This window comes from Aspergillus aculeatus (genome assembly GCF_001890905.1).
Source record: "Aspergillus aculeatus ATCC 16872 unplaced genomic scaffold ASPACscaffold_4, whole genome shotgun sequence".
In the NCBI taxonomy this organism is placed as follows: domain Eukaryota; kingdom Fungi; phylum Ascomycota; class Eurotiomycetes; order Eurotiales; family Aspergillaceae; genus Aspergillus; species Aspergillus aculeatus.
The window spans coordinates 844,178-857,776 of NW_017962979.1; the positions used below are offsets into that span (position 1 = coordinate 844,178).

Below are 13,599 nucleotides of genomic sequence, written 5' to 3' on the forward strand. Positions count from 1 at the left end.
AAATCAATCTCTGACCACCGAAGCATAAGGTTCTCTGTACATGCACCTTCAGGACTATACATGGCCCAATTCCCACACTAAACTCGTACCAAGCACTCTTCCAAGAACGCATCCACCCGCGCCACATCCCCCAGCGTAGCCACCACCCCGACGTACCCATCCGGCCGAACGACAGCCACCGCCCCATGCGACGGATCCACCCCGTAGATGGTATACACATCATCCATCTCATAGCCACTGTAGAACCGCATCTCGGAGTGCCGCTTCAGCTCCGCGGGCGTATCCCGCCACGTGAAGTCCCTGGACAGGCGCGGGTGGATGACGACCTGCTCAATCGCGGACGCCGGGTACTTGGGGAGAACGCGGGAGCCGAGGACGTGCAGGGTCTGTGCGGAAGTGCCTTCGGGGTTGAGAAGGTCGGTGGACGTTAGGACGAGGAGGCGGAAGCGGCCGGTCGAGAGGAAGTCTGGTTCTGGGTTAGTTTTGAGGGGATATGAGGTTTGGCACCGAGGGGAGGAGGGAGTGTGTCAGGCGTGGGTGTTATATGGTGTACTAGTTCATGGTGAGTGGGGCTTTGAGGAAGCAACTCACCGTCATGCAAGTTTCGTCTGTTCCCATCTGCGTGACGCTTGTAGGTCACGTTTAGTAGTCTTCGACCGGGGCGGAGAATCCCGCTAAGGTAGTCGGTGCCTTGGATCGGGTTTGTGGGGGTGGTAGATGCAGCTGCAGTTGCAGCTACGGTGCTGTTTGATTTTGTTTGTTGTTGTTGTTGTTGTTGTTGTTGTTGTTGTTGCACGATCAGGCTCTCCGGATACTCAATTCCACAACCGCTGGTAAAGCCGTTGCCTGTGCTGAAGACCTCGAGGAATTGGTCGTGGGTGAGCCCGGGGAGGCTGTTTTGGGCGCTGCCAATCTTGCCGGAGAACATGGAGGAGAAGGCGCGGTCAAACTCGATGAGTTGGTGGGCGATGGTGTGGCGTTCTGAGTGGTAGGTTGCGAGGATGGGATCTGGAGTCTGAGCGTTCGTTGTAGAGTTCGGGGTGAGGCCGTTGATCACGTAGGCGAGTTTCCAGGCGAGGTTGTATGAGTCCATCATCGAGACATTCATGCCTTGGCCAGCCTAGTTTGTGTTTCCTGTTAGTTGATGGGAGAACTCCGTGCAGGGGCTGTGATACGTACCTTCGGGCTGTGTGTATGACAGGCTGGAGAGTAGGAGAGTTGGTTGTTTGGTTAGTTTGCCGGAGAAGCCTGAGGTTTGCCATGGATGAAGAAGAGGACGTACCATCTCCCACAATGAACACCCGCTCGATTCCCTTGGAATCCTTGACAGTGAACCGATCTGAGACTCGTTGACCGATCTGGTACGCCGCCCACCAGTCCACTGCCCCGCCCTTCTTTGGCTGGATGTAATATGGCTTGAATGCATCGGCCGCGTGTTGAAAGATGCCTTCTAACGTCACCTTGCTTCTGCGAGCCCGCGCATCCTCCTTCGCGGCCACCTCGTCTACTGGCCGCTGGTTCTCATCAACATCCCCCTCCTCTGAGGCCGCTTCCTCAGGGACCTGCACATACAGGCGAGTCAAGTAATCCCCCGTCGCGATCCGCTCCCGCGGGATGATCATCACTGACCCCGCCGGCGAATGAATCGCACACCGTCGCCGGATGTCTGGGAAATCCGTGTCCACCACTAAGTCAACGACGCCCCAAATGTGATCCAGCGACTCGCCGACCAACTGCAGTCCCATGCACCGACGCACCATCGAGTGCGCCCCATCCGCCCCGATCAAGTACTTTGACCGCACTGTGCGCCGCTCGCCGTTGGTCTCTAGCTCCGCGACCACGGGAAACTCCGCATCACCGGCCTCGTCGATTTCGACCTGAACAAGTCGGGTGTTCCGCTGTACCCCGCGAGACGAATACCGTAATAGGTCGGTCTCGAGGATGCGCTCGATCCGACCCTGGTGGATGGTGACCTCGTGGCGGTAGCGCGCCGGCACGGCGACGTCTGGCACGATGGCAGTGCGCTCGATAATCTCGTCCGGGTTGGCGGACGGGTTCCAGAAGGCCACTTCCTCCATGTGGCAGCCGTCATTGAGAATCTCGTCCGCGAGTCCCAGGCTCTTGAAGACCTCCAGGGTGCGCGGCTGCAGCCCGTCCGCCTGACCGGATTTCAGAGTACCTGGTTTGGCGTCAACGCAGAGCAGGGACTCGTCGCTGAGGCCGTATCGGGCGAGCAGAAGGTTCAGCATGAGCCCGGCGGGTCCAGCGCCGACGATAACTACTTCATATCTATCGGGATTCTGTTGGTGCGAGAAGGGGGCATTGAGCCGGGGGAGTGGTGGGGCGAAAGAGGGTAGAACGCGAAGCTCGCGTGTGGAGGCAGCGGATTCGGTGAAGACGGGCATGGAGAATACTAGTAAGGTGCGTGCAATGCGTACTTGGACTTGAACATAGGGAGTTTGAGTTACTTCGCAAAGGTCTACGCGGATAGTGACGATGATTTTATATAGGTTGACTTGGAAGGTGCACCAGCACACCCACCTGGACCCAGACTTTTGACGGAGACAAAAGCCACTCTGGGGATACCCATCGTTTTCCCAAAGAAGAAAGCTCCTACCCCATCGATAGGTCCACAAACGAATTGTGATTGGCCTGGACCACAATTAGGGTATGCGAGTGGGCGGGTTATGGAGCCCTCTGGGGCGCTGACTGAGGATTACTTGTCCCTCACTAATCCGCCCTTGATCGTCCTTACGTGGCTCACTTGGTCTTCCTCGGTACCTGAACAGCCCGATCTCCTTTCATTTTCATGGCTTTCAGTACGTCACAATTGGTCGTCATGTCCACAGAGATGTTCTTCTCCAACACCGAGTCTCAATGATCAATGATTGACAACAGCAAACTGTTCCATTTTCTGGACGCAAGACTTTGATGTCGGCAACCGGCCCAATGAGATGCATTACTGGCATCGATGCAGTTTACGTTCCGGGCAATTAGCCTGAGATCTGTGGCTGAATTACTCAATGCTTACTGTGTTCCAACCATGCGGGGCAACTTACTGACAATTCGAAGTACGGACATTCAATGCCACGTATGGTGTACATACATACCGGTATTTGTGTACTGCAAACCGGGAACGCGTCACAGCCGCCGTAAGGTATCAAATCAATACACCATACGCCAGGGTATACTTGCATCTTCCTACAGGGCAAATCTTCGTTCTTGTCACAAGACAACAACCACTAGAACAAACTTGGTGCCATTGCTGCCGCCGCTTTCTCCGCGCATTCCGGCGAAGCCGCCTAGCCCCGAGAGAAACCCCGGCGGGGAAAAACTGGGGACGTTGAGAAAAATTACGGGGTAAGCTTGGCCGGCACAGGAGATGCCCTCTGATACGATCAATCATGCTTGGTCCTGCAAGGTCGGCGGCTTTACGGAATTACGGGTAGCGAAGGATGATGATCAGGCTGATCCAGACAGCCGATCGTCTCCGCCGTGCTGGATATACTGCCGGGAATACCCCATTCCATGCAGGGCAGTGCATCTTCAGACCCAATTGATTGCTTCTCTACCATATGCCGGGGGTTTCCCGAGGTAGATTCCAGACTCTACTTAGCGTCTGTCGGATCCGTCATTGCGGACAGTCTCCCAACTACTCAAGATTGATGTGGACTAGAACTCAAAGGAGAAGGTATTCACCACGGTCACTGTTCCCTCAGTCTGCGAAGGAAGCTAACTTGTCGGCAAGCCATCTCTTCCACACATCATGCCCACTATCTTGTCATCCGTTCAGAACGAGGCGGAATGATTGGTTTGACAGATAACCACAATAATGGGCTCCGTGTGCGGGGATCCCTGTCAATTATTCTACATAGTATGATTGCCAACCAGCGCCCTCATCTGTCTGTCTCGCAAGCCAGTCCCCATCCCCCACCGTCCGAATGTGAAGCTCGGTTATCTTTGGCGGGGGGACGGGAGGTGGGTCTTACCGGTTTAAAATCGTGATTTCCATTGCACGCAGCGAGAGACCGGGGGAAGTCCGGCCTACCCACCCATTCAGAGACCTACCTATAGTAGGTGCTAAATCTCATGCCCCCCGGTCCCAACTGACAGGCCGTCGACCGTCTTCGACGAAGCCAACAGATGCTGGGGGCGGGGAGGGGGGATTCCCGTGAGCTGAGTGGGTATAGCTCCGCCCATTTCGCTCCTTCCCAGTCGGGGCTAATATTTTTGCGTCAACCGTGTAACGCAAACAATCTACGATAACGTCCGTGTTACCACCCTTAGAGTAAAAGAGGGGGTCCCATCACCTGCTTCAGCTCTCGTGGAGACGTAAACCCCTCCCCGAGGCCCGAACAAGGAAGAGTAGCTCCGCTTCGCTTGAAGCGACCGTTCGTCTTAAGATTGGGGCAATAAATAGGCATAGTCCAAGCTCAGTGCTTCCCTCCTAGATTCCTCGCAGAATAACTTCCTTTTGCACACGGTCAGTTAGTCTCATCATCCACCATGATCCAACGATGGTCGCAACTCTTTGGATTCACCTCCCACAACAGTGCTGCGGCGCCTCCAGTCAATGAGTGGATTGTCCAAGAGCGGGCTGTTGATGAGCACCGCTCGCTGAGAGTCATCGTAATTGGATCAGGAATTTCGGGCATTATCTCTTCGATCCGACTTCGGCAACGGATTCAGAATTTGGATCTCTGCATCTACGAGAAGAATACGGATATCGGTGGCACTTGGTTCGAGAACAGATATCCGGGTTGTGCATGTGGCAAGTACCCCTGCCATTTCATGGTTGGAGACTTGGATACATTGAGATGCAATCCGCTAACATACTGACTTTGCAGATATTCCAGCTCACACATACCAGGCCACCTTTGAACCCAACAAGGAATGGTCTACCTTCTATGCCGCAGCCCCCGAGATTCACAGCTATTGGAAGCGGGTGGCTGAAAAGTATGGGTGCATGGAGCACATCAAGTTTGAACAGCAAGTCATTGGGGCCTCGTGGAACGATGCCACAAGCAAGTGGGCTCTACAGGTCAAAGACCTTGTTAGTGGGTCGACCTACCAAGATCAATGTGATGTGCTCATATCGGCTACGGGGGCATTGAACGATTGGAAGTGGCCGAGTATTCCGGGCCTCCATGACTTTAAGGGGAAACTGATGCATAGTGCTAACTGGGACGAGTCATATGACTATAGCGTGAGTCGAACCCAGTTTTCTTATGACCAAGAGAAAGGGTGGCTGACGTCCGACAGAACCAGAAAGTGGCCGTGATTGGGAACGGATCGAGTGGCATTCAGATCGTTCCCGGCATGCTGCCGAAAGTGGCGCATATTGACCATTATATCAGAGGTCGCACTTGGCTGGCACCTACCTTCGCCCGAAATCAGATCAACAAGCGTGGCACTGAGCTCGAAAACTGTAAGCTTGCTTAGCTTTGAGAGAATATTCCCTGGTTGACCTGTCAATCATAGTTTCCTTCTCTTCAGAGGAGATTGCAGCATTCAAGACGGACCACAACGCCTACCAGAAGTTTCGCAAAGGTAATGATTCCAAACTACCTCTTACCTCGGCAGCTGCTTACGACATCAGAAATCGAGCTTGAGCTGCAGTCCATCCATGGTGCAACCCTTCTGGGAACCCCTGAGCAGCTAGGCTCTGAAAGTGTCTTCACACAGAATATGAAACGACGCTTGCAACGTAAACCGGAACTCCTTGAGAACCTTCTTCCCTCATTCCCTCCTGCCTGCCGCCGCCTGACCCCAGGCCCTGGCTATCTGGAGGCCTTGACAGATGACAAGGTTGACGTCATTTCAAGCGAAATTGTCAAGGTGGACTCGAATGGTATCATCACAGCAGACGGTGTCCATCATCCCACCGATGTTTTGGTATGCGCCACGGGGTTTGATACCACGTTCACACCCCGGTTCCCCATCATTGGGCGCAACCAAGTGTCCTTGTCCCAGCGTTGGGAGAAAACGCCCGAGACTTACCTGTCTTTAGCAGTTGACGGGTTCCCCAATTACTTTGTCTGTCTCGGCCCGAATGCGGCCCTGGGCGAGGGAAACCTGCTGCTTCTGATAGAGAGAGAGATCGATTACTTCACGTGCTGTGTACAGAAGATGCAACGTGACAACATCCGCGCAATGTGTGTCCGGAAAGAAGCCGTGGAGCAATTTAGTTGGCACTGCGACCAGTACTTCTCACGCACCGTGTTTAGTTCGAGCTGCCGCAGCTGGTATAAAGGAGGGCGAGAGAACGGACGAGTGACGGCACTGTGGCCTGGTACGTAGATTCCCCCCTTCCTTCTTCTTGGGTTTATGATTTGTGCGCATTTTCTTACCATTCCAGGTTCGTCGCTCCATGCTCTGAAGACGCTCGCGCACCCACGCTGGGAGGATTACACGTATGACTATGTCGACAACAACCCAAATGGCTGGATTGGCGACGGGTGGACCATGAATGAGAAGAACAAGGTTATCAATGTCGACTATCTTGACGACGACCAGATGGACTTCCCTCCAGTTGCCTATGTGATGGGCAATCAATAATAGTTAGAGGAAGGTAGGGAAGGGGGGGTTGTGTTTGACTTCGGGAGTGGCTGGTTTCTGTACCCGTGCGACTCTGCCGTTTTGTTTTTCCTTTCTATGGAAATCTGATTACCTATGATGACATTCTAGCTTTCTGTTCACAATTAAGATCCGTCTGTAGTTATTAACCAGAGATCTCCAGCCTACCGGATGATCCGAGCGTGTTGTACAGCGTTTAGTGTGAGTTCGAGAGCTGGGGGAGCAACGGTGGCCCAAGGTGGGTTAGACTTTGGTGGCGTTTGGACCAAGCAAGTCGCCAGAGGTACAACAACGGGCAGTCCTGCTTTTACAGCGTACTCCGTAGAGTTGAGATGATTACCAAGGTTGGTAGTGCAAGTGGGACGTCACTCGTGGGAGGTGAGATTGGGAGGGGGGAGGAGGATAATGCGAAGAGAAGAGAGAAATTAAAGTTTCCCTGCGTAAACGTCGAGGCTTAATTGTCGGTCTCGTTGTCCGGTTGTCCCAGCCCGAGTGGAAGCAAATTGTGGGGGTGCAAAAGTGCAGTCAGTGCCAGTCACTGCTGCAGTGGGCGGGACTGGGAACCAAAACGGTCTAGCGTGTGCAGGCGAACCAGCGACTTTATCGAGCGCGGGAAGGAAACTGCAGTGAAGAAATGCAGCCCCTCCAGCTCTAACCACTGGCAGCCATGAGCCTGGGCGCCTGAAGCAGCAGAATTGCAGAGACGAAGAGATATGTATGTATTCCACCACCACCACCACCACCAGCAGTCCATCAGTCCATCAAACAATCAGTCCGTCCATCAATAATAATCCACCTCTCTAGACTTCAGTGTCCAGCGTCCAGCGTCCAACCTGTCTGTCATGCCAAGACTCTTTCTTTCTTAAAAGATCCATCCATCTCGCTCTTGTTCTTCTCTTTCCATCGTACTGTACTTGTTTCATGTTGACTGCATCTGTCTTAATACCTTCTTCATTCTAGACATCCATCCATCCTCCTTCAGAACCTCTCCACTCTCTTTGGACTACCAGTTCAGACGTGTCGTTCCCGGTTCGATCGACCGGGCTTCTTGAGCGCTTTTACCGGCACGTCTCCACTGCTGGCATCATCACCACCAGCTCCGTCCGAGTTTCCACCGCCCGCTCCCGATCTGCCCTTTGCCCCGATCCCCTCCCCATATCCCTCCCCTCCTTTACCCCACTATTTCCACCTCCGTTTACCCCACTCTCGCCCTCCACAGGCTCAAATCCTTCCATTTCTCCCCGATGCACACCAGTTACTTACCATGAAGTCTGCTTCAAGCAAGCATTTCTGTTGTACCATCTGTCAGCGAGGTTTCACGCGCATTGACCATCTCAAACGCCATCACCTCCGACGTAAGTCCAATCACTCCCTTGTTCCCACGACCCCCCGGTCATTGCATGTCTCTGGGCCCGTTCTCTTCCACCACAGCTCACTGATTCTGGACGAACTCTCGGGTTTCGGATAGACTCCGGTGTCAAGCCTTACTCATGCATTTTCTGCAATGAGTCGTTCGCGCGTTGGTGCGTATGTCTCGGGGCGCTGTAATTGATTCAGTCCCTCATACCCCGCGTCGTACGAGCTCCGCGTGCTTTGTTGCTGATGGCCACGCGTCTTTTCATAGTGATAATCTCCGCGACCACTACACGGATTGCGACAAGCGCGGAGACCAAAAGATCCCGGAAACGGGGCAGAGGGGCAGGCGACGACATGCCTGCCAGTCGGCAAGTCACTTCTTTCTTCCTCACCTTTCCTGCCGTCTGCTTCTGGAGCGTCAGCGCATGGTTTCTAATTCAAGTTCTCTCTCGTCATAGTGCACCTCCATGAAGCTGCGATGCGACGGGCAAAGTCCCTGTGGTTCCTGCCAGAAGAGAAATTTTCCGTGCAATAATGAGCGTAAAAAGCAGACCGCTGGTCTCGAGCTAGACACAGGCGCAAAATCGAACAATCGCGAGGACTACGTTGGGACCTCAGATCGCGGTTCGATCAGCTTTCTTCTGAATGGTGGCTCCGACAGCTTTACCGAAGAGTTTCGGCTCCCTCCTTGCAGCGACCGCAGTCGGGGCATGAAATATCATACTCAGATGGGGTTAAAGGAAGCAAGGTCTACAATGCTGGACTATCAGATGGGACTCGATCAATTGGATATCGCCCCGGCACTCATTGAAGCCGATCCTACGGCACGCTCCTTTTTCCACGATAACTTTCTTGATTTCTTCAACGGTCCGTTCGAGGGCCCACCGAAGTTTATGGGCACGTCTCAGTATAGTACAGGGTCTGAGTTCAGCGCGGGCCTCCCGCCAGGCCAATTTAGCGTGACGCATCCCAGCGAACCGCCGTATGGACCGGAGCAGCCCTATGCTGCTGCACTCTCGCAAGCGATTCTATCAAGAGCCTGGGCCGTTCCCCTGGATGCTAACGCGAAGCAGCGATTGGCCGCTAATGCTAGCTTTTTGTTGACGACAGCACGCATCCAGAAGTTTGTCTGGATGTATGCCAGATACTGGCATCCGAGTTGCGCCATGGTCCACCTTGCCTCGCTCCAACTGAATACCGTTCCGCTGCCTTTACTGGCAGGATTGGTATTCATGGGTGCCATGTATTCGAACGATGAACAGGAAACGTATGCTGCCAAGCAATTGTTGGACTTCGTGGAGCTTTACATTTTCTCAGCCGAGGTTTTCTCTCCAGAAAGCGATATCGCCTCCACTTTTTGCAAGGGAAAAACCAACGTCTTTCATGAGGGAGACGATTGGGTCCAGTTTTTGAACTTCCAAGCCGGTTTCATAATATGTATTGTGCAATACTGGTCAGGCTCTCGCATGTCGCACAATCGAGCCATGGAGAACCGATTTAGTGAAATCACCAAGGTATGTTTATTTACCGGCCTATCGCATGGGGAATGGGCTACTAACTGACTGAGAAGGTCGCTCGTCGAATGAACCTTACCAAGTGTCGCCACCAACACCCCGACGTTACTTCGGAGCAGCAATGGATTCAGACAGAGTGTCGCATTCGGTAATGGCCTCACAAAAAGTGCTCAATCGCAACTACTTGCTAATCCTGATAGAACTATTTCCATTATCTCTCTTCTCGACTGTGCCTTTTGCTTCTTCCAGAACTACCCATGTCGCCTGTCGCATGTGGAAATGGATTGTGATTTTCCCTGCCAAGAGGCACTTTTCAATCTAGAACATCCATACACAGACATCGGATTCCATTATTCTCGAGGCTTTACCATCAAAGAAGCTTTTCAGAGTCTGTTCGACGGATCGAACGCTCCAAACATGTCATTCCCACTCTCTCCAGATTCTTCGACGAATGCTAGTGGGATACTTCCAAACATGAATATCCTTGACATGTTCATTCTCATCCACCGTACGTCATGACCACACTGAACTCAACACCGCTTCAACTGCTAATCATATCATAGTCCTATACGCCTTCATAGATACCTATATGACTCTTGCCTCCGTCACGCGATCCAACCAGCCCCAATCCCAGTCCCCACCCCAACCCACCCAGCTTTCAGATCCTGCATCAACCGACAAAGCTCGGTCACAGAACGCGCCGGAGAATTCCGTGCTGGGTTCTATTCGCGTCGCGTTAGCCCGCTGGCGCGAACACTGGCTTACGCTGCAAAGTGCCGTATCTAACCACGAATGGGCTTCCATGGGGTTCTACAAGAACGGTTATAACTTCTGGCTGGTGTGTCACCTGCTCATCACTAGGAAGGAAAGTAGGGATGTGGTCATGCGGCTGGAGGTGAAATGCGAGGACAAGTTGGAGAAGTTGAAGGTCCTGCTGAATGATGACAAAGATTGACTTGAGCCTAGGAGCAATGCATGCCTGTATGGCCTAGAGCACTTGCTTGTGAGAGGCGTTGGCGAGCCTGATCTGTTTCATTGTATGTATTAGTACGGCGTTTGTGGGTTTGCGCTCATACTTGGGAGGTGGTAATGGGGTACGGGTAGGTGGTTCGGAGTTTCGTGGGTAGTTTTGGGATGAGATCTGTAGGGCTCGGAGGTTTGTATATTAGCAATTCTGCTTAGGGAGCTCATATATCTAGGAGAGGATTTAGACAAGCCCTCACGGAGGACATTCTGAAAAAACACTCACTACTGCAATCCAATGATTGGACTTACAACTTACCGAGTACATGGACAGCTCCCTAACCAGAGAACCGACTTTCAGTCAGATATTAGTCAGCCGAGGCGGCCTCAGCTGCCGCTTCCTCCTCAGTCCCCCAATTGCTCTTTCCATCAGCATTTATCTCTCCTCTTCCAATCTCTTCATGCTAACTCACCATGTTTCCTACAAATACATTACACCCGGGCTCTTACCCGTCATGCCACTGCGAAGGCCAGGGGCGAAGATGGACTTCGATGCGAGGCAATTCACCTATCAGATCAACATCAACGAGGAGAGAATGCCAAGCGTGGCTTGACAAATGACTTGCCGCGTCTCTTATTGGAAATGGATTCCGAGTGGTCGAATGTCCGAAAAGATGAAGATCCACCAACTACATGGGTACTAGTACTACGGAGTAAGTAGAAATGGGGCCCGAGGACGAATTATCGCCAACCTAACGCGATAGTGTTGCGACCGGCTCTCCTGAGGGGCCAGGACCGACACGCCACTTAACCGAGTCTCCATCGATCCAAGTTTTTGTTGAACGGACCGGTCCGTTGTGATCCTTCGTCCCTCCCCCCATCCTTCACAAGTTACAAGAAATGTATCATCTCGAGAGCAGCGAAGCCCAAGCTATTATTTCTTACAAGCGACGTCGGTCAGGCGGCACACGGTCGCGCACGGGCTGTCGAACCTGCCGGTAAGGGTCCTCCTCGCTAGCGGCCGTTATGAGCATGGATATGATCGGATCAAAACTAATCGGATGACAAGCGCACGTCGGGTCAAATGCGACGAGACCCCTGGCCATTGCTACAACTGCACCTCCACAGGAAGAATATGCGAGGGCTACGACCCCTCCCCTTTACCTCGCCCAAACAACGCTCAACGGCAGCGGGTACTATCTTCCCAGCTGCCGTTGACGGTCACAACCAAGATCCGCTGCATCACCACAGCCGATGAACGACGATGTTTCGCATTCTTCCAAAGACGCACGATCCCGGATATTCTGGGGGCATTTGATTCCCCGTTGTGGCACCAGTTAGTGCTGCAGATGGCCCAGCTGGACCCGGCGGTCTGTCACGCTACGATGGCGCTGGCGGCTGCTCACCAGGAGTGTCAGATCACCGGCATGGGGCTGCGCCCGCAGAAACAGCAGAGTCCGTGGAACCTGTTCGCTTCCGATCAGGCGGCGCGCGCGTTTGCCCTGCTCAGGCAACGGAACCCCCAGGACCCACTTTTGCCGCAGGTGGTACTGCTTTGCTGTATCCTCTTTGTCATGTTGGATTTGGTCTGGAGGGAGTTCGACGCAGCCTTCCTGCACCTGCAGGGCGGCCTGCGCATTCTGAATGAGCTTCATCGCCAGGGCAAGCCGGTGTTCCGAAACCGACAGGGATCGCCCGTCGACTGGCACATCGTCACTGCTTTACGACATCTCGACATACATTCGACACAATTCGGCTGCGAGGCACCGTTACTTGAGATTCGGGAAGAGGCCCGATTGGATTCGACTGCTGCACAGTGGCGAACAATCCGGAGCGTTGCGGAAGGACGCAGGGCACTTGATCCCCTCACGACACTGACGCATGAGTACATGAGGCGGGCCTGGCCGTCTGATAAAGAGCACGATCCCGTTCTCTACGCCTCGTTGTACCGCGAGCAGTTGACACTCCTCTCGCTGGTGGATCAAGCTCAGCGGGCCATGCGGGACTTTCGTCTCCGACATTACGCCTCCCTTGGACTCAGGGACCAGGTGGGGGCCGATATACTAAAGGTCAATCTCCATTGGCTCTGTTTGGGTCTGCGCACGATCTTCGCGCTCCCTGGACCTGCATACATCGCGAGCATTGCTTCTGAATGTCAGCAAATTCTCTCGACATCCGAAGCGATTATCGCAAAACTTGGCCCCCAACGGCCGGCGATCATGTTCGACAACGGGATTATCTCACCCTTATTCTTGGTAGCCGTCTTATCGCCGGACTTCCGTGACCGTTGGCGAGCGATCGTGGCTCTTCATGCTTGGCCTCATTGCGAGGGGCCGTATAGCTCAGCGTTTCATGCCCATCTAGCCGAAAAGATGCTGGAGGGCGATCTGCGAGCTCGGATCCGGGCCGAGCTGACCACCACTGCGAACTCTTTGTCGGACCAGCAGCTACTTGAAGACCAGCTGAGTGAACAGTTGACAAGGATCACGGGACGTTCGACTCTCAAGAATGAGGAGGAGGTAGAGCGGTATCTGCATGATCTTACTCAACCCATGGCCGGGTGGCCGTGCGCTCCTCTTTTGGTCCAGGCTGGAGTCCTTCCCGACAGATCAGTTGTGCCCTGAAACTGGCACCGGCCAGCTCCATACGATACATCTCCTCGAGAAATGGGCAGCCTTTCAAGGTATCTTTGAAGGTCCGTGCATTGGCATTACAAAGTCAAGGATTACGCACACGACTCAACCCCACTCTTGCTCTGATCCTCTAGTGAATTGGGAATCAATCGATACAACGCGTGCAAGAGCGGGTCCTTAGGTTGACGACACCAGGTTCTGATTACTTAATCGGCAGTAAAATGAGCAGCGGTCTCTCTCGGCATCGCGTCGGGATCCGCAATCTCGAGCTTTTGATCTAGGATTCGGGAAATGGCATGCCGTTGTCACAGCCCGTGCATCAAGGTCCATAGGTGAAGGATTACCCACACGAGTCAACACCTTTCCCCTAGGTCTTATCACCCTATGAAAAAGGCAAAGCCAGTCCGGTGCGGCTTCAAAGATGCAGCCCCGGCGTGGGAAATGGTGGACCCCGGTACCTAGTCACATGGTCGGCATGTAAAAGAGCAGTCTTTCCAGTCACAACTCGGTATCCATATCTCAAGAAATGTTCCAGGTTCGGGAGATTGGAACGGACA

General features: G+C 53.4%; 4 protein-coding genes across 4 annotated transcripts; 3 read left to right on the plus strand and 1 right to left on the minus strand.

Annotated features, from left to right (window-relative positions):
- Window positions 1-9: 9 nt before the first annotated feature.
- On the minus strand, window positions 10-2,450 carry ASPACDRAFT_1854116 (putative phenol monooxygenase). The gene is made up of 4 exons (XM_020197355.1): window positions 1,283-2,450; window positions 1,180-1,202; window positions 592-1,120; window positions 10-466 (listed from the first exon to the last, which is right to left on the minus strand). The coding sequence occupies exons 1-4, from the start codon at window positions 2,403-2,405 to the stop codon at window positions 78-80; spliced, it is 2,064 nt and encodes a 687-aa protein (XP_020058448.1). The 5' UTR covers window positions 2,406-2,450; the 3' UTR covers window positions 10-77.
- Window positions 2,451-4,506: 2,056 nt separating this feature from the next.
- Window positions 4,507-6,558, plus strand: ASPACDRAFT_50825 (flavin-containing monooxygenase; the record flags this gene model as incomplete). Its single annotated transcript, XM_020202402.1, has 6 exons — window positions 4,507-4,768; window positions 4,848-5,206; window positions 5,263-5,428; window positions 5,482-5,550; window positions 5,600-6,292; window positions 6,359-6,558. 6 exons carry the CDS (start codon window positions 4,507-4,509, stop codon window positions 6,556-6,558), a joined length of 1,749 nt encoding a protein of 582 aa, XP_020058449.1.
- Window positions 6,559-7,817: 1,259 nt separating this feature from the next.
- On the plus strand, window positions 7,818-10,664 carry ASPACDRAFT_76575 (uncharacterized protein). Its single transcript, XM_020204727.1, has 7 exons — window positions 7,818-7,931; window positions 8,045-8,099; window positions 8,201-8,300; window positions 8,391-9,446; window positions 9,503-9,594; window positions 9,647-9,954; window positions 10,010-10,664. The coding sequence occupies exons 1-7, from the start codon at window positions 7,841-7,843 to the stop codon at window positions 10,399-10,401; spliced, it is 2,094 nt and encodes a 697-aa protein (XP_020058450.1). The 5' UTR covers window positions 7,818-7,840; the 3' UTR covers window positions 10,402-10,664.
- Window positions 10,665-11,309: 645 nt separating this feature from the next.
- On the plus strand, window positions 11,310-13,033 carry ASPACDRAFT_40931 (Zn(II)2Cys6 transcription factor; the record flags this gene model as incomplete). Its single annotated transcript, XM_020200846.1, has 2 exons — window positions 11,310-11,407; window positions 11,479-13,033. 2 exons carry the CDS (start codon window positions 11,310-11,312, stop codon window positions 13,031-13,033), a joined length of 1,653 nt encoding a protein of 550 aa, XP_020058451.1.
- Between the last annotated feature and the right edge of the window lie 566 nt (window positions 13,034-13,599).